At 45.1% G+C, this 19,734-nt stretch overlaps 1 protein-coding gene across 1 annotated transcript in view; it reads right to left on the reverse strand.

Annotated features, from left to right (window-relative positions):
* Positions 1-19,734, reverse strand: part of tmeff1a (transmembrane protein with EGF-like and two follistatin-like domains 1a) — a 70,739-nt gene that overhangs the window by 10,281 nt on the left and 40,724 nt on the right. The window contains exons 3-6 of the mRNA XM_084368836.1: positions 19,250-19,379; positions 11,547-11,576; positions 6,793-6,889; positions 5,212-5,360 (exon numbers count right to left, since the gene is read on the reverse strand). Of these exons, the coding sequence (XP_084224962.1) occupies positions 5,212-5,360; positions 6,793-6,889; positions 11,547-11,576; positions 19,250-19,379 (406 nt within the window). The remainder of the gene's footprint in view (positions 1-5,211; positions 5,361-6,792; positions 6,890-11,546; positions 11,577-19,249; positions 19,380-19,734) is intronic.

Consider the following 19,734-nt stretch of genomic DNA (forward strand, 5'->3'; position numbering starts at 1 on the left):
TGAAGGGTCAATCTGAGCCACACTGTGTGTGTGTGCGTGTGCACGTGTGCGTGCATGTGTGTGTGAGACGTTGGCGGGTGACGGTAAAAACAACACAAAGAGAGGAGCGGCAGGTTCGGTGTGTTGTCGTGGTTATTTTTCTGACTTCACGTCTTCACGCTGTCTGCAGGAGGAGAGGCTGCTGGGAATGTTAAACAGAGCGCGCACACACACACACACACACATGCACACACGCTGATAGCCATGAACACACACACTCATCCATTTTTAATGCTTCATCATTCCTGAGGAAATATTGATAAAACTCTCTCTCTCTCTCTCTCTCTCTCTCACCCTCCTCCCATTTCTCTCCTCCCCCCTGCCGTCTCATCCCTCTCTCTCCCCCGCTCCTCCCCCTCCATGCCCACTCTGTCTCTCACTCTTTCTCCCCCCTCCATGCCGCTCCCTCCATCTTCCCCTCTTTGTGTTGTCAGAGGACACAGAACAGAGAAAATACTGCAGGAAACAGCGGCGAGCGTCGCTTTGCGTCTGAACCGAGACTCTGCTGCGGTTTTGTTTGTGGTGAGAAAAACAAGCCGAGCGGCGATTTATGTCGTGACAGCAGATACGAGAGTTAAACCTCGACCGAGCCGCCGTCAGACCGCATGATATCAGTCAACAGATGGTTTTCATCTCGTGCAGAGGACGACAGCCGCTGCGTCACCACGTCCTGACAGAAAGACGTTTTCTCACCGTCCGTGGCGTGTTGGTGACGTTGACCAATAGGAGCAGAGATCGCTCATGATGTAGTTGCAAACCACAGATACGTCCAAGGTGGATATTTGTACCAAACGTGTCGAATCACGTTCACATTATATGATTATCATATCATTTATCAGGAGGTCAAGGGGAGGGTGGTGGTGTTATAGAGCCGAAGCCACGCCCGCTCTTATTTCAGAAAACTGTGCATGGAGAGAGACAAATAATTCATTGATCCTGTTTGAATCGTGTCATGAATCACACACACGATGTTTGTGAAGGTTAAAAGATCATTTCAAGTCATAAAGTCTCAGCTGATTTAAACATTTATTCTGGCTTTGGGTTGAACGTCTGAAACCGTCTAGTTATTCGGCTATTTGAGAGTCATAAACTGACTGCTGAATCATGAATATTATGACGTCACAGTTTATTTAACCTCCGACCCTTCAGATAGAAAATGTCATAACTTCGTACTTTTATCCTGTTAGACTTTTGTGCTCAAGTTTATCTTAATAATCCTATAATTTCTTATCCACCGCGACCTCCTCCCTGCCCTGCGACTCCAGTGCATGAGTAAAAAAGTAGTGTTTCATTCAGTCACAGCAACACGGTGCAGGCATGAGAGACGTCGTGTTGAGGCTACAGAAGCAATTTAAAACTGGCGTCCGTGTGTGAATCCTATTTAGCAACAAGTTCACAAACTGCTGCGACACCATGTTGGTGGACAACAACACATCAGCTGATACAAATAATTAATATGAGTAATGGATCAAAGACGAGCGCAAACTGAACAACCAACAGAAGCTGTGGTGAAAGAAAAGCTTTAAATTTTGCAGTTTTTCTGTCAGGAACGATAAAAAACGACTGAATTTATTCACCGTGATGAAAATCAACTCCTCTGAATCTGGTTTCTGGTGTTTGGTGAATCAAAGCTTTGGCCCGACGCCTCGAGGAGACAGCAGATCATGAGAGAGGGCAGGTGCTCCTCACCTCAGGGTGCTAGACACCCACAAAACCCCCCACCCACCACCTCCCTGAGCCAATCAGACGCTTGGTCACCAGCCACCTTAAAGCCATAACCACTGACAAGAAATCCATAAATCCTGCCAGGTTAGCGTCTCCTGCCAACACCCACAGAGACAGAGCTCAGAGTGTGTCTGCAATAAGACGACACATTGTGATTCAAGGTGAGTCTATCAACATAAATCAGATCTGAGAAGATACTCGGGAGGATGTACTGAGTCTGGAGGAGCTCTGGGTGTTGGCACAGACTCTCAAAAACATCAGACAGCAAACTGTGACTGCAAATGAGGTTTGTATCTAACACCTCCCCCCTCCTCTGAAGAGCCCGTCAGCAACAGATCAGAAGAAATCAGCTCTCACAGATATTTTGTAACACAAACAGATCTGCGACAATCTGCAAACTATTTGCATGTTTTTGGTTCCGTCCCACGATGTGAAAAGTTTTGGCAGCACGTCCAAACTTTCCAATCATTTATTTCACTGAAGCTTTTGACTTGTTTTTGAGATACACCTCCATCAACGACTACAGCGAGAAGGATGTTACATAACAGGCCTGAGATCAAACCTCAGGAAACCAGAAGCACCAGAAGATGCATCGAATGTCGGTGAGATCTTATTGATGGACGCTCAGACTGGACGACAAAATCAAATACCTCGATATCAATACTGGAGAGGTGACTATTGGTACTTTGACAAAATATGAACACAACGAGCACGTTTACATGCACACTAATAAACCGATCGTTACCTGATTTGAATATCCAGGTGGTCACGTAATCGAACATTTAACTCTGGACTTCAGGCTGCAGCCGGACTCTCATCGGTTCTGAACACTTTGATTGCTTTGTGGACAGTGACATCGCTGGTTAGCTAGCTCGTCCTGTTGTTTAACACGATGTGAAATTATATTTACTGTTTGTCGACCGTACACAATGTTATTGACTTTCAGCTGAGCTGAAGGGTTCAGTGAGCTGAGAGGACTCGTTTACTTTACTGTTGCTAAGTCGTATGTTTATAAATATTGCAAATGTCCACGTTGTGGGACGACTAACGGATTATCTTATCTCTTATCTTAATTAATGGATCTTATGGATTAATGACTTTTAGTCAGACTCTCAGCTGTTGCTTGAGAAAAACTTTATAATTTTGGCGAGTGACCATGGTGTGAGAGGGACAATGCCCCTCGAGGTGTCCATCATCAGGAATGAATGCAGGACTTTTAACTCATTACTCCGATACTTCTGAGTACCTCCTCCATCACTTTATTGAACCAACCAGATTTTTTGGACTCTTACACCACAGACCTGTGATCCAGCAGTTAGTCCGGACCAAATAATTCCTGTTGTGTCAGACGGAAACGAGCGAGGTGTGGATTAATGTCTCGTGGAAACAACGCTCGGCTCCAAAGGAAACAAACTGCACGCTTGGTTTGTGGGTTAATTGAAAACACTGGTGATTAGACACATTCATTTGTCTGACACAGCTTCAATAATGAGGCTGATTTATGGTTGAGATGAAACGGTCACAGCTGTGCAGTCAGCAGTGTTCACCGAGGGTGAAACAACATCAATCCTGCGTTTTACTACATCAGCAAGTTAATGTGGAATAATGATCTCCTCTTCCAACACAATAATGTTGAAAAGAGGAGGAATTAAACAGCGAGGAGTAAAATCTGCGATTCAGAGAGAGTTTCATCTGAAAATGTCCTCGGAGAAAGTGAGAGAGACGGACGTCTGACGGAGGAGACGGGGGGAAGGACGTCTGCTGTCGTTGGATTCAAGGACGGAAATAAATAAATAAGAGAGACGGATATAAAGAGGAGGACAACAGGATGGACGGATGTGTGAGATAAACAGAGGAGAGATAAGGAAGGAAGATAAGAAGAAGGCAAACAAACTGAAAAATGAGGGAAATAAAAGAGGAGGAAGGTCAAAAGGACCAGAAGAGAGAAGAAGAATTAGGAGAAAGAAACAAAGAAAGAAAGAGAGAAAGAAAGAAAGAAAGAAAGAAAGAAAGAAAGAAAGAAAAGGGAAACGAACTGACAATGAAAGAAACTGAAAAATACAGAGGGAGGAAGAAGGAACAAAGAAAGCTGAGGGGAAAATGAGTGAAGAAGGAAGCGAGAAAGACAAAGAGCATAAAAAGGAATAATGAGGAAGGAAGGAAGGAGAGGGAAGGAGGGAGAAAGAAGGAAACAAAGAAAGGAATGATCGACAGTAACCAGAGAAGGACGGAGGTGAGACTCGATGTTGAATATAAGAATAAAAGTACAGTTAAAGCAGAATATTTCTCTCTTAACGGCACTAAAGGAAGCAAAAGTCTGCAGAAGTTTAAATTCTTAAATAAGGAAGAAAAACGTTTGAGCTGGTCTCATTTCAACGGACCGAATCAGAGAAACGAAGTCTTTCATCTGAGGATCAGTGAGAGTCTGAACTGAAGAACCACTCCGAGTCTCTCCGGGTCCATAAAACGCTTTTTATTAACGGGGCGGTTTATTGGTGACGAACGGGCCTCTTCCATAAATTCACAGAGGTTACGGTGGCCGTCCTCTGCAGCTCAGCAGGCCCGCGTGATGGGATTTTCCAATTTGGATTCAATAAAGCTGTGATGGAGGCATCAGCGGTCAGATTTATCCGTCTGTACACAAACTGAAGAGGCTGATACGGGCTCTCACACACACTCCAGGCGAGGTCGCAGGTCGACGCTGCGAGCGCTTAGTGCTGCAAAACTGAGTCAGAGTGTTTACTGAATCTCATCGTTTCTCTCAGTAACACGATAACGGCTTCAATGTGCAACGTCTCAGAGGCTCCTGCAGGTTTACACAGCTGCTCTGCTCCTAAAGGAGGAACAGACGGCACAGTGAATCACAGGTGTGGTGAATAACAACAAAATCTAAAGCCACAAAACTCAAGCTTTTCACGTGACACCTGAACGCCTCATTTCATGAGCCTGTTCAGCATGAAACACACGTCCACGTCCTCCTCGTCGCAGCAGCTTTCTTTCCTCGTGAATATCCATAAATCCAGCTCTCCTCACTGGCTGAGCGACACGATGGCGTCAGAGCGTCACACAGCGCTTCCTGCCGGCCGCCACAAAGCTGCACGTGGTGGCTTTTTGAAAAAAGCCTCTGCTGCGGTCGCTCATGCACGTCATTGAGCAGCGTGATGACTGAGAGCTGAACAGACTGTGCAGACACACAGGTACCGACACTTTACAGAGCGGGCCGGGTCGACAAACACACAAACCAACAGTGGCTGTGTCTCCCATCGCAGCCCGATAGATCCTCTTCAACACACACACAGTCCTGCTGCCACAAATACTCACCACAGCACCAAATTAATCTGCAGCTGAGGATGTGTGAAACACGTCATTCTGTGATTCAGGAGGACAAGATAATAAAAAAAGGCCTCCACAGGTGAAGCCACGTGCTTCGTCAGACTCTTGTCTTACCGGGGCACCTGCCCAGGTGTTTGACGTCGATCTGCTCCTGCTTCATACACGACGCCTCTCGGACCAGGCAGGGGTTGTTGTAGGAGTTCCCGTCGGTGGCGCACACCGGGTTTTCATTGTGACCGCTGCAGTCGATGTTACAGATGCACCTGAGGAGAGGAGGGAGCGTGCGTCAGGAAACGATTCCGGCCGGCAGAACAAATGTTCGGCCCGAACATGTTTCTGCCACAGCGGCTCTCATCAGCGCTGAATCATTAGCTGAAGCACATTTACAGACTTCCAAATGAAGACACAGCTCATTAATTCACCACAGGCTGAGTGTCTGCACGTCAAGAGATAATTTTAATGTATTTCAAAGACCTTTTCTAAGACAGAAGACACAATTCAGAGCAGGATTCATGTTTTAAATCGATTCATTCGTACAGACAGTAAAATAATCTTCATCTTTCCAAACATCTGACATCAGACGTCTATTTTCAAACAATCTGTCTGGAGCGCTAAACCTCTTTTGATTAGGACGACACTTTCTCTACAGGCTGACAGAACATGTTTCAAAGAGACTTTGTTATTTTTATTTTTTTTGGGCTCTTTTCAATCGTACGTGTGTGTCTGATTTTAACTTGTGCAAAGAAACAGATCTCTGAAACAAGAAACAATCAACAGGGACGAGGCAGATTGATATGAGCGAGCACACCTGTCTTTGTGTCCGTATCCGTCCAAGGAATGGGCGGGACTTAAACCAGAAGTGGGCGGGACTAATCTGAAGTTGTTAAAGTTGAATTGAGCCTCCAGGAAGAGCGCCATAGTGGCCAAACTGTGTAATTGCTCGGTCAGAGGAAGTCTCTGGCACAACACATACGATCCTTAAATTCTGATCCAGTTTAATCAGAATCAGTGAATAAAGTCGTCGGTGTGTGTTTCTGTGCAGTAATCTGTGAAACACTGATGTGATATCTGAGCGAGATGATGTGATATTGTTGTTTTGACGCTGGTGTGAACAAGTGCAGGAAGATAAAAAATAAATACAAAGAAATTGATTTGCTGTCATTTCTTCAGTGTATATTGTTAAATAAGTTCCCGGTGTGACTGTGGATGTGATCTCACATGGTTAAAAAGGCTTTTCATTCAGAAGTTGCTGTATTTAATATCTAATAGAAAACTATTTACAGAACAGCCTCAGATCAATGTTTTGGATCCCAGGAGTCAGAGAAGTATTAACAGGGTTCAGTCGGCTACCTGACGAGGATTTCCTTACTCACACTTGTAAGAAGTGTATTAATTGTAGATACGTGAAGAAATCAACTGATTCTGACTGATTAAAAGATTAAACGGGATAAAAAATGGACACGTTCATTAAGGAAATGCCCAAAAGGAGTCGATTCTCTGTGTAGAAAAAAGTCAAGAGTCAAGAGCTGTGACTTTTTATTGGAGCTACAAGTCTTAACTTGTAAAGTAACTAGTAACTAAAGTCAGCGGATTAATGTAGTGGAGTAAAAAGTACATTTCCCTCTGAGACACTCAAGTGAAGTACAAGTACTTGAAACACGTACAACTAGAGTAAATGTACTTAGTTACACTCACCAGACGTCCTCCGAGTCTTCGTCGCACTCGGCTCCGTATTTACACGTGCTGCACTTCGTGAACTTCTTCCCGACGTCGGATCCTGAACCTTCGTCATCTGTGAAGAAACGACATCGACACAGAAAAGGATAAAAACGTTGTTTGTCTTTATGATGTAATGTAAAGAAGTACTCACACTGTCATCACGAGGGCCAAACAACCGCAGACAGAACGACTTCATTTGTCACCTTCATGTGAAACTTCGTGTTTCTGTCACGACTCGAAGGTTTAAAACCTCTTCTTTATTTCGCCTCGCCGTGTCGGCTGCGCTCCTTCTTGCTCTACCGACTGTGGAACTTTCTCTGCTCTTATTTTTCATCCTTGAACAACATAATCAGATTTTATTATTATTATTATTGCACTTCTTTCCAGAACAGCGACTTGATTTCATTTGCCAAAAACAACCTCCGGCTCACATCAGTTTCTGTTCCGTTGAGCGCCGCCGCCGCCGTTAACACTGATGACACCGTCACCGCCATCGACACACACGACACGGCTCACACACTTTCCTATCAGACACAGCTGAGTGTGCGAAGTGACTCCCGGAGCTTATCGGCCAAATGGAAACAGAGCCGCGCATTATCATCTCATGATATTATTATTATTGTTATTATTATTGTCATTACTGGGGATGCGTTTAATGCCATCCCGCATGACAGCGTCCATTTTCCAGCAGAGAGCGAGCTCAGATCAGACGAGGCGGTAACAACCGGAACATCAAATATCAAAGAGCCGCGGGGATTATTCATGGCTGCCTTTCATCAGGGGAGCCGTCCTCATGATTCATCCGCAGCACTCGTGTAATGTAATAGAGGAGCAGCTCAGCGCTATCAAGAGGAGGGAAATTAATCCACAGCAAATGACAGGAAATCTAACAACCATCCCGCAGAAACTTACACCTGCAGTCGTTAAAAAAACCCTGCGCTCAGACTTAAAATCTCAATTTTAATAAATCAGGCAGCAGCGTGAGAACACAACAGTCTCAACAGGCAGAGTGACGGCAAAACACCTGGAACAACCAGACACGGAGGAGATGCTCAGAGAAACAGAGACATCGTAACATCATCACACGTCGACTCACAGCAAGTCAAATGAGCACGAGCAGTAAAACAAGAGCAGTGAGGAAGGAAGGAAGAAAGGAAGGAAGAGACGGAGGAGACAGTCACTCGTAGACGAAAAACAAATCCCAAAGACGTCTTCTCGACGCTCACTAATGACGTCCAGGTGACGTCCTTACAGGGTTCAAAATAAAAGTTTCTTACAATGTAACGTTAGAAATCTTTTCACCTTCAGCTACAGACGACTGAAGAACTTCTCGTGGTTCAAAATAAAAGTTTTCATGACGGCCAAACTTCACTTCAATTTTTTGAATTGTTGATCCTACCGAGGGCAAAATTATCGCACAAATACGCAAGATATAATATCTGACAACACATAAACAACAACAACTATAATGATAAAACACAGGTGGACAGGAAATAAGGCAGGAAGTTTACCGTTTTATTTTGTAGGGTTCATTCTGATGTATCTGGTTTGTTTAACACTTCCTGTCTTTGTCTTTTTCCTGCCTTATTTCCTGTCCACCTGTGTTTCATCAGTTAATTAGTTGTTGTTTTATTTATGTTTGTTGGCAGATGTACCGTAGCTAGCGTACTAGTATGATCATTATCTGTATGATGTATCATCGATTAATCAAAAAATGCCATAATGTTCAATCATTTGAGCATTTTGTTAAGCTTAGTAGTCTACATTGTCCTGTTTTAACTCATTTCCTAACATGATCCGGATCATAAGGATCATAAAACATGGATCCTACGTCTACGTTGCTACGGTGATTGGTTGTGTAAACATGACATTCTGGTGCAGAAACAGCTGAAGAGCGACGACAGAAACACGTCAGTGACCTGAACATGTTTCTGATATCTGCCTCCCAGCAGCGTCTTTGTAGAGGGAGGGCCTTGAATGCAGCACTTTAACTTATAACAGAGGATTTGTGCTGCGCTGTACTAACGGTCTGAACTGAAACTGTGAGGTCTCACTCTGGGGCAGATTTCCTGTCTGTTATTGTGAGAAAAATGTGACTTTAACAGAGACAACACGATTAAAATGACTCGAAAGGACGGATACTGTGTGTGTGTGTGTGTGTGTGTGTGTGTGTGTGTGTGTGTGTGTGTGTGTGTGTGAGCCTGCTGGCTGACAGATTGGCCTGCTGTGTGTGGATGTATTGAACATGGAGAGCTCAGCCGGGGCTCGGAGGCTGCCGATCGATCGACGACGATCTGCAGCAGAGAGGCTCTTTGTTTGTGTTGGACTCTGCTGACAGCAGGAAGCTGCTGCTGCGGCTGCTTCACACGAGCAGACCAACCGCCGCAGCAGCAGCAGCAGCAGCAGCAGCAGCGGCGCCCGTCACGGTCACCGACGGTCTAAAAATATGAATCTCATAATCAGGGTTCATTTAGCAAAACTGACAAGCTCTTATTCGTCAGGGGGCGAGTGGAGGGCCGATGAAGGAAAAGGTAGTTAGGAGGGTTAAGAGGCTTTTGTCCCAGGAAACGTCACTGAATCGATGGTTATCAGGTGGAAAAAAGGAAACAACTTGTTGTGGTGATCACTGTAACTGACAAACATAAAGACGGACGACCTGTCTCCACTTACAGCACCGATGAATAATTAAAACCCAACTGATCGGAAAAATGAGCCTGTGAACAAACATCAGCGTGATGAGATGACAGAAACGCTCTTTGTCCTTTGGTTTGATAAGTGCTCTGTATAAAGTTTATTATTATTATTATTGTTTACACAACAAAACATGTTAATATAGAGCCCAGGATTAAAAATACAGGAATTACCCTTTAACTTAGCTGCCGTTCTCTACTCAAGCCTTGTTTTAATATTTTTTTACACAAATGTAATATTTTATACTCTCTGGTACCGATTATTGATATTTTTCCAGGGTTTGCATGGTATCCAGCAGCGTGACGACACGACGTCTGACCGCTGGATTTCTTGTGGTTTCATCTGTCGTTTGTTCCACCAGCAGGACTTGAAGCTCTGCGGAGTTAAATTCTTCTTTATGTTACAGTTTTCATGCTAACATCTCACGAGTGTGCACCTGCTCATGAACAGGCGGCATCAGTCAGATCAAAATGAGACGTTTATGACCGACCGGTGCCAGGCTGCCTCATCAACGCCGTTAGAAACGCAGGTACTCAACGGAGAGTCAAAAACCTGTCCAGTTCTGATCCGGTGCAGCCGTCAGGTTTGTATTTAAAGACGCCTCGTGATGTTCAAAGTCAACCGAAGGCAGGTTTCATTTTGTTTACATCCGTGTTTCAGTGCTGGCGGTCTTCTTCAGTGAGTTGTTTCCTGGTTTGTTACAGTGACACGACCGACAGGAAACACATGAGTGTGAACAAATGATCCAAACCACACGGAGGCTGTGAGGTCTTATCATCGCATCATTTACTGTGAGGCAGCGAGGTGCAACATGGACACACACGCACGCACGCACGCATACACACACACACACACACACACACACACACACACACACACACACACACACACACACACACACAGTTCACATTATGGAGGCAGAAGAAGGTTAATTAGATGTCGACTGAAAAGGTTAAAGGATGAGCAGCGTCACACGACTGGATCTCTCTCCTCCAGTCTTTCTTCCTTCCTCGCAGGTTCAAGTATCAAAATAACTTATAACTATACATTTGATCTATACTATATTTGAAGACACAACAATTACGACGCAAAACAAGCCAATTACTTAGAAGACTCCTCAAAAGCTCCATTCAGTCAAAGAGAAATATTCAAGATGCATCATTTCAAAAAGTGAAGCCACGTGAAATCATGTCATGTGACATAATGACGTCATCATGAACTCACAACGTGATCGGACAGAAGACATAAACAGAATGAATCCTGCTCGAGCTGTTACGCTTTAAACAGGATCATGTACACAAACATGGATTTCCTGCAGCTTTAGGCGCCAGCTCTAGTTGAAGCACCTTTAGTCATGTGCCATGATGACGTCATCATGCACATGACTAAAGAGAAGAAGAGTCTCTGATTGAAGATCGAACGCTCTAATTACTCTGGTTTTTATTTCAGATCGATTTAAACGGGATCAAACCTGTAAGAAACCGTCTCACATGATGATTTTTCTCTCAGCAGAAACCGTTTTGTGCTTGGATGATTTCCACAGGTGTTTACATGATCGGAGGCTAACAGACAAACAAAGAGGAGACAGTCAGGTTTAATAATTTCTCTCCGTGGGTCGCCTGAGGGGGAATCACCAGCCGAAGAAGCCCCCCTCCACATGCAGATGGTGGAGACACCGTCTCTCCGGGGACCCCCTCCAATTAAAAACCCCCCAGCAGCCATATTAAACAACAAACACTGTGGTCGGCGCTGACAGATGGTCGCAAAATGTCTCTGTTGCCAAGTTTGTCATCGGCGGGGCTTTCAGCTCGACAGAAAATATCAATCCGTGCATGAGGGAGGAGTTAACGCACAAACCTCCACACAAGCTTTATCTGAGGAGTTAAAACTCACTGAGAGGCCGAAACAACGAGCCACGTTCAGACCTCGGCAGCGACCGGTGTCTGCACAGCTGACTGGTGTCTGACATTCAGCAGAACTGCAGCAGGAAATGAAATCTTTCAATCGCCCGGAGAGGAAAACAAAACAGAAACACTCACCGTCTCCGTCTCCTGAGCCGGATCCAGGATCTGTAACGACACAAGAGACACGACAACCATCAGTGACCTCGTCATGAGCTGTTAATGACACATTTATAACGTTTGTCTGATTAATAACATGTCCTGTATGATGACACTGTCGGTCCACACAGTCCTGTTCTGCAGTGAACGTCCTGGAGGCCTCGCTGGCTCAGATCTGCAGCTCCATCAGGAAATGGACTCTGACAGTATAAACCTTGGCGCGGAAACCTTGATTTAAGAAATGGACGCCGTGTTTGGAGCTCCTGGCACGCCGCTGCTGCATTAAGAAATGGACAGCGGCTGCTTTGTTCAATTAAATTTCACCTTTAGCTGCCGCACTTCTTTACAAAGTCGTGATGAGATTGTTTTTCATGGAGAAGGAGGCAGAAATGGTCGGAGATAATAACGATTCTGTCAGCGTCTTATTGACTAAACGTTACGAGTTTGGTTTCAAACTGCAGGAGGAGCTCTGCTTTAAAACAAGAAAAACTCTGCCTGGGTGTGGATAATGTTCATTTACTAATGAGAAAATCGTTTGAGTTCAATGTTTAAGTGGAAAGATTGAAACTGTGAAAGAAGTAAAGGCAGAGTGAGGGAAGGAGGAAGGTAGAAGGATAGGAAGGAAGGCAGTCAGGTAGGAAGGAAGGAAAGGGAGAAGGAAGAAGGAAGACAGGAAGGACGATAGGAAACAAGGAAGGAAGTGGGTAAGTGAAAATGAAGGAAGGGAGGTAGATGTAGAGAGGTTGGAGGGAAGGAGGGAAGGAAGGAAGGAAGGTTAAAAAAGGATGTCAGTCAGGTATAAAGGAAGGAGGGTACAGAGGTGGGAAATATGGAAGAATGGCAGTGGATATAGTTAGGAAACAAGGAGGAAAGTTAGCTGGGAGAAAGGAAAGGAGAGATGAAGGGATTAAGACTGTTATCTTGATGTAGGAAGGTAAGAAGGAAGGAAGTGGATTGGTGCAGAGGAAGTGAAAGAAGTAAAGGTGGAGTGAGGAAAGTAGGAAGCTGGGAAGGTAACTGGGACGGTAGGAAAGAAGGAAGGAAGTGGGTAAGTGAACATGAAGAAAGGGAGGTACAGGTAGAGAGGTTAAAGCAAGGAGGGAAAGAAGGAAAGAAGGCAGGGAGGAGGGAGGAGGGAACTCCTGTAGGTTGAATAAGTTTTCAGTTTCTTTAAACGACATGGAGCTGATGAAAACAGGCTGAAGCTGAGCTGTAGATCTGAGGAGACAAACTGTTCTCCATCAGCTTCACAGAGGATTATATTCACACCTGCAGCAGTTTTATTTCTGTCCTATTTCATCCGGAGATGGAAAAACTGATTCCTCACATCTTAACAGGAGAACATTTGACCAAAACTCTGCAGGAAACCTCAAATCTAATCACTCCGCTGCAGCTTTTACCAATCAGAGGAGAAAAACTCTCCGACGCTGCAGCGGCACAGAGTCAATAAACCCCGCTGAGGAAATTAAACATGGCCGACCCTGTTTAATGAAGCAGACCGGAGGTTTTACTGCAGCCGCCTGCTTCCTCGGCTGCAGACTGCAGGAGGAGTCACTCTGATGTCAAACATAACGAACAGGAGGCAGGTGTGACCATTAAAAGGGTAACTCTTGGGGAGTACTACTGCATATGCAAGCAGAGAGTTGCATCGTGGGTAATGTAGGCACCGGGTATTGAGGAACGTGTGGAATAAAAAAGGTGATATCTCATGACGCCATTATCCCTCCACACCGGAGAGCCTGAGATGGCGGACGTGTAATTGACAGCACATTTGAGCAGATAGGAGCTTCTATGCCCGCCCTAGAGCCTGCAACAGCCAATGAGTGATCTTCTCTCTCCTGAGCCACTGACACACCAGCTGCCAGACGACTGATGCATCATGTAGCCAATGAGATTTCAAATCCAGTAATATATAGTTTATATCAGTTTTTAAAGCCCAAAACTTGAAAATGATGCAAGTTTATGTAGTTTTATGCATCTTTCTCTTTGCTTTAGCTGTTGTTAGAAGCTAAGCTCTTGTTTCTTTTTACTATTTCATATGAACAAAGTTAGTTTAAATAGGGAAATAAATAAACATGTGTCAACAGTTCATTCTCACTGATACTGTTATGTAACTTGAACTTGGACCATGCGAGACTTCATCATGTGGACTCATTGTGTTTTCTGGCTAATAAACCTCATCTGCAGGCCTATTTTTACATTAAAAGAGTAAAGGCAAAACAAAAAATTAATAATTCAGTTTGTTTAAACTCCTAGAGATGAATGCCAGAAGCATGTACGGAGCTTCTAAAAGCTTCGGGGGAAAAAAAATCACCTTGTAGCCAAAAAAGAACAGCTTTGAATTTACTTTGGCACAGACGTGATATGAGTTTAATGTCCACACGTCTTCAGACAAACACATCTGAAACGTCCCGGCTGGTCATCAGCAGAAACACCAAAGCCTCTAACTGTTATTAAAAGTTGTGTTTGTCTGAAGACTGAGAAGAAGAAAAGGCTTTCAGTGTCTCTGCTGCAGGCGTCACTCTCATCCTCTCTGTCTTTCAACAGGCCACTAAAGTCAGAAGCCAACAACACAAGTTTTAACGCTGGCCTCAGGCAGCCGTGGAGGTCCAGACCTTCAGCTCTGGAGTTAACCCACCGCTGCCCTGCGATCGGGCCCCAGCCAGGAGCCGTCCTACCTGCCATAACCTCACAGTCTGCTCGCCGACAGAAGTCAAATCGCTGCATTTCCTCCTCCTCTCCTGCTCGGGGAAATAAAACTCGGCTGAGTATTCGCGCCTCGGCTCGTAGCCGCCGAACGCTCCAATTACAGGAAGCATAAATCTCGGGGAGAGGAAATTGCAGAAGGACAGGAGGGAGGTGAGGGAAGCGGAGGGCATATCGCAGCGCCGGATCCCTGGTGTAACGGGTAATAAGAGCAGAGCGCCGGGCGGTGCCTCCTGGGAAATCAGGCCACTGCCCCTGCAGATGGAGTTGACCGCCACCACCTCCACCGCTGCTGTGGTGTTACTATAAGTTTCCCCAACACATTTCTCAAGAGTGGGATGAGAACATAAACCCTGACTGGCCTGCAGAGACGTCTGAATCCAGAGAGTCTGCTGAGTGTTTGATGAGAAAAATGCTGCTAACCGTTAGCACTTTGTTTCTGGCTCTGATTTATGGCTGCTGGCCATCCAGCTGTGGAGCACTAAACCTGCGGGCTGTAGCAAATACACTCATGCCAATATCCCTCACATACTGTGTGTCTGAGCGTTTGGCATACACTATATGGACAAACAGTCTCCAGACAACCTTGTAAACATGGTTTTATCTTTTTTAACTTTCCTGGTTTGGGTCTTTTTGAGGCTGTTCAGACCTGGTATCAACATTTGTCCACGGCCGACTGATCCAACCATTGAACCAGTAACCACAACATCACCACACTCCCTTAACAAATGTAGTGATTTAAAGAGTTGTTGAGTTAAAACAAACTTTGTAACGTAGTGAAACTCTGTCTCTGACAGATTCTGAATCATTGTCTCCTTCTTGTAAATTCAGCATTAAATGAAAACAGTAAGTTGTTTGTTTCCTTGTACAAAGTGTCAGTTTGTGGCAGCATGGCTGTACCAGCCTGTCTGCTTCTGTGTCTAAAGTGCTAAAGTCTTACCTGCCAACATTTAGCAGCTGTTTGAACACACTGTTTACACTGACTTCACCATTTACACTCAATTTATGAAAGAAGAAACATTTTATTGATCTAAACATGTCACATTTTACAGATACACTAAACAGTAACCAGTATAGGCGACTTCTTTGTCCCTGTGGAGAAAATCACCAGACTCCCTTAAGAAATGTCTCAATTTAGTGAGTTAGTGAGAACTTTGTGAAACGCTGTCTCTGACTAATTCTTCATTATTTGGGCCTTCTTGTATATTCGGCAAATGTCATGCATTAAGTTTTTCTTTCTTTGTGTTAAAAAACGTCGTGTCTGTTTGTCCCGGTGATGTACACGTCTGTTAATACCAGGTCTGAATTCCCACAAAGTTCCAGTGAAGGAAAATCTCCATTCAAAAATGTTCTTCCAACTTTGTGTCGACAGTTTTGTGTTTGTCTTTCTCCTGTTGAAATGTCCTCGAGCACAAAACCAGCTGCAAAGAAACAGAGCGCTTGACCTCGACCACATCCAACACCTTCAGGATGAACTACACCACCGACTGTGAGCCCGACCTGATCCCCGACATCAGTGTTGATGCTCTGGTGTCTGAACGGGATCAAATCCCTGCAGGAGGCTCAACATGTGGTGGAGGAAAAAGGCTTTTAGTGTCTCTGCTGCAGGCGTCACTCTCATCCACTCTGTCTGTCTCGTCTTTCAACAAAACCACAAGACTTCACAAGAGACAAACACAAAAAGACTGAGAGTGACTGTGTTGTCCAGGTGTCACGTATTTCTGCCCTGTTTTTTTTTCAGTCATTAGTGTTCATGAGTCCTGGATGAAACAGGGCTGGTTTGGGCCTCGCTGGGTGCCAGATGGTTCAAGTTGGGTTCACATGAAAAGCACCAGAAAGTTTTTTAAATTACAGGAACTTATCCCACAATCATCCGGGGGTATTTCTCTGCGGTACCGACGGTCCTGATGCAGTAAAGCTCATCTGTTTGTGGCGTTTAACCACCAACAAAAATACATTTTCAGCTGGTTTATCAATTAACACCATCAGGGAGGGAGAGACACTGCAGGTGAATACAGTATTTAACGAATAGAAATAACTTCCTGAGCTCACCTGAAGTTTTCTGTACGTCCAGAACAGAAATATGAATTTAAATAAACACATTTTCTTTCCACTCGTCTGACAGAAGACGTGCAGGGAACAACAATGTCTTCACCTGTGGCTTCTGCAGTAATCTGATTTCTTAAATATCAATCGTATTAAAGAGGCTTCACTGCACGTTCTCATTCGCAGATAAGTGAAATTGGTTGCTGCATTGTTTTCCTGCTCCGGTTTGTCACAGGTGCACACTGAGCCGTGGCCACGCCGAGGAAAGTCCAATCGACTCAGGCTGCCGGCGTGTTCACATCCAGAGGATAGCGGAGGTGTCGGTGACGGCCTCTTTCTGCCTGACAGCACCTGATAATCAGGTAGCTCCATAAATGAGTGCAAGTGTTTGAGAGAAATCTGATTTCTGACCGGCTGGTTACACAAAACACTACAGTGGATGTAACGGCCCAGTCACCGGATGTAATGTTCGTCCACGGCTGACATTTGTACCAAAAGTGTCGTATCGCGATGACATCATGTGCACAGGATCACAGGATGACCACAAAGCGGCTATTTTGTCCACGGGAAGGCGGAGCACGTCCAGCTGTTTTCATGGAGACAAAACTGTGTGTTTTAAGCTGACCTGGGGACATTCAGCTGTTTCTGTGGACCACAGCTGGCTTTATTCCATGCGAGGGCGGATCACATCCAGCTGTTCTGTGGCGAATAAACTGCTTGTTGTTTTAAGGAGACCTGGGGACATTTCCAGACGTCTCTGTGGACCAAACCATGATGTTTCATGTGGTTCTGTGCTTCAACCTAAAGAAAGATGGTGGTGTGGTGCTGCAGGAACGTACTCACATTTATTCTGGAAGTTTTGTTGTCTTTGACCGGTCTGCGTCAGACTCTCGTGTCTGTCGGTAAGATCTGAACAGTCTGAACTCATCGGTGAACAGATGTGACACTTCCTGATGGAGAAATGTCTCAGCGATCTTTAAAATGTTGTCACACAGCTGAACCTGAGGCCTCTGACTACCTGTTGATGAAGCTTTATCGAACACAGACAGCCTCCTGTCACTGCGGGCCCTTCTGAAGCCTCTGAAAAGACCCTTGGAGGGTCCCCGGGCTCCGGTTTGGGAACCACTCAGCTTCGGGGAGGATTTTAACGGCTCTCATCCTCGGCTTCTAATTAAAATTGATCTGCGGTTGATTAACCGGGTCGTTCTCTGAAATCAATCTGACGGATGACGTTCTCCAGAGTTCAGAGGAAAAATCGAGGGCGAGTGCTCAGCGTCGGGCGTTCAGTCAATTAAAAACATAACGACAGTGAACTTAAAGCGCCGCAGCGTGGCCGACTGCGAGGACGTGATTACAAATATTAGTGAGGCACTTACAGTCACATTATAGAGCGATCAGCTGTTTAAATTATTACTCTAACCATCAGTCTGTCTGTCCGTCTGCTCGGTTCAACAGCTGAAAATACTTCAGATTTATTTATATTCATGTAATATGATTAGCGCTCTCAGTTTTTGGCAGTCACTGCTCGCCATATATTGTTATTTCCAGGCAACATTAGGACATCTTTTATGTTCTGTGACAGCTTTATGGAGAAAATGTGATGTAATTGAAGGTTTCGTGCTCTACGTCGACATATTTTCTCCTCTATTCATATTGAATGAATGCACTGAGTGTCAGTGTCCCAGGGATATATGAACCGTGTTAATGAGACGCTCTTAAGACTAATTATGTCGAATAATATGCAAGACATTAAAAGCACATTTTCTTGGACTGTGCCCGTCCTCCTGTTTGTCCAATAATGATCATTTTGCATTTCCAATATCAGGAAATCAGGATAATTGTGGGTTGGGCCGAACCACTGGTTCAGAGCCACCGTGACGCCACCCAGAGGTTTCTGAAGAGCCAGAACGAAGCTCACAGTGGGTGGTACTGACTCTTTAAACTCCGGCTAATCCAACACGGGCACAGAGGTGGAGCTGAGGTGAGCCTGGTTAGCTAAACAAGCCGTCAGAGCTAGAAGCTACCGAGCTAAGGCTAACAAGCGAGAAGCAAATTTCCGCTCACGAGAGTTTGATCGCAGGTTTATTCGCCACAAACAGACACAATACGTTACTGTACTTTAGCTGCAAGATAACGAGCATCGACCGACACGGAGGACGGCTGTTTGTGATGGTTTAGCCTCTGACCAAAGTCAGCACCCACCAGATACTCAGTGTCTTTCCTCTGTTCTGCAGTGTCTTTTATTTTTCCATCTCTTCTCTGCTTCTCTGTATGTTCATGAAGTAAAGTACATTTCCCTCCATTCAGCGGTCCAGTTAGTGGGCTAGTTGCTGCAGACAGGTTGACAGGCAAGAGTGAAGATAAATCCATTTTATAATCCCCAAAGTTTAAAAACAACCTCTGGTTGGCCTCGCCGGCTCCGGCAGCCGGTTAACTCTGACAGAGTCGCTCGTTAATCCAAAACAGCGGCGTCCGTCACATGTATTTGTTAATGAGTATCTGACCTGTCTGACTGTCCTGGCAGCACCTCATCCTGTGTTTTTTAATAATCTGGCTCTTTAATAACAGTGTGCCATCATCTGACTGGTGCCCGATCAGAAGTGAAGTCAGTTCCACTTCATGATTACCTCTCTATCAATCCCTCCATTGAAACATGACCAGCTGGGACAAATGAAGACAAGTGAAGTCTCCCTTTATGAGGCAGCAGGTGAATTACTCCCTCCTCCGACACTTTAAGGACATTTTAAATGACTGAATCCGTTAGACACTGACTGATGTCCTCACATTCTCTTCCACCGGTCGATTTCAATAAATGAAGAGTTGTAATTCACTTTTGATTAGCCCCCCCCACCACCACCACCACCACCAATCAATCAGTGTTATTCCAGGTTTCCACTGCGTTGACCCTGTGTGTTTCCTGGCAGACTCACCGGTGGAGCAGGGCCCGTCCGACACCCGGGAGATGAGTCTCTGCTGTTTGCAGGACGCCTGTCGCCTGTAGCACTCGTTCTGGTAGGTGTCTCCGTTGGAGCCGCACACGGGGACGTAGTGTTTGTGGCACTGGAAATCAAACACAATCAGATGTTAATTAAAGGCTCGATGTGACCGCTGCTGCTCACAGGACAAAACTCCAGACCTGATGGTGGAGAGCCGGACGCAGCCGAGAGGAGCTGCGGAGAGTTTATTTTAACAGCGAAGCCAAAGATCCGACAGTTTCTGAGGAGACTCAGGAGCAGAAGTGTGGCTTCTTCTCTTCATTTAGTTTATTTACAGTAAATGACTGATTGATAATGATTGTATCGATGTGCGGCTGTGTGATGTCTCTCATAGTTAGACTCTCACATCTGGATCAGAACAGATCAACAGAACAAAGACAGGTATTTTACAGCAGCACCCGGACTTCATCCTGGTGGCT

This window comes from Pagrus pagrus (assembly GCF_965226575.1).
Source record: "Pagrus pagrus genome assembly, chromosome: 12".
NCBI lineage: Eukaryota > Metazoa > Chordata > Actinopteri > Spariformes > Sparidae > Pagrus > Pagrus pagrus.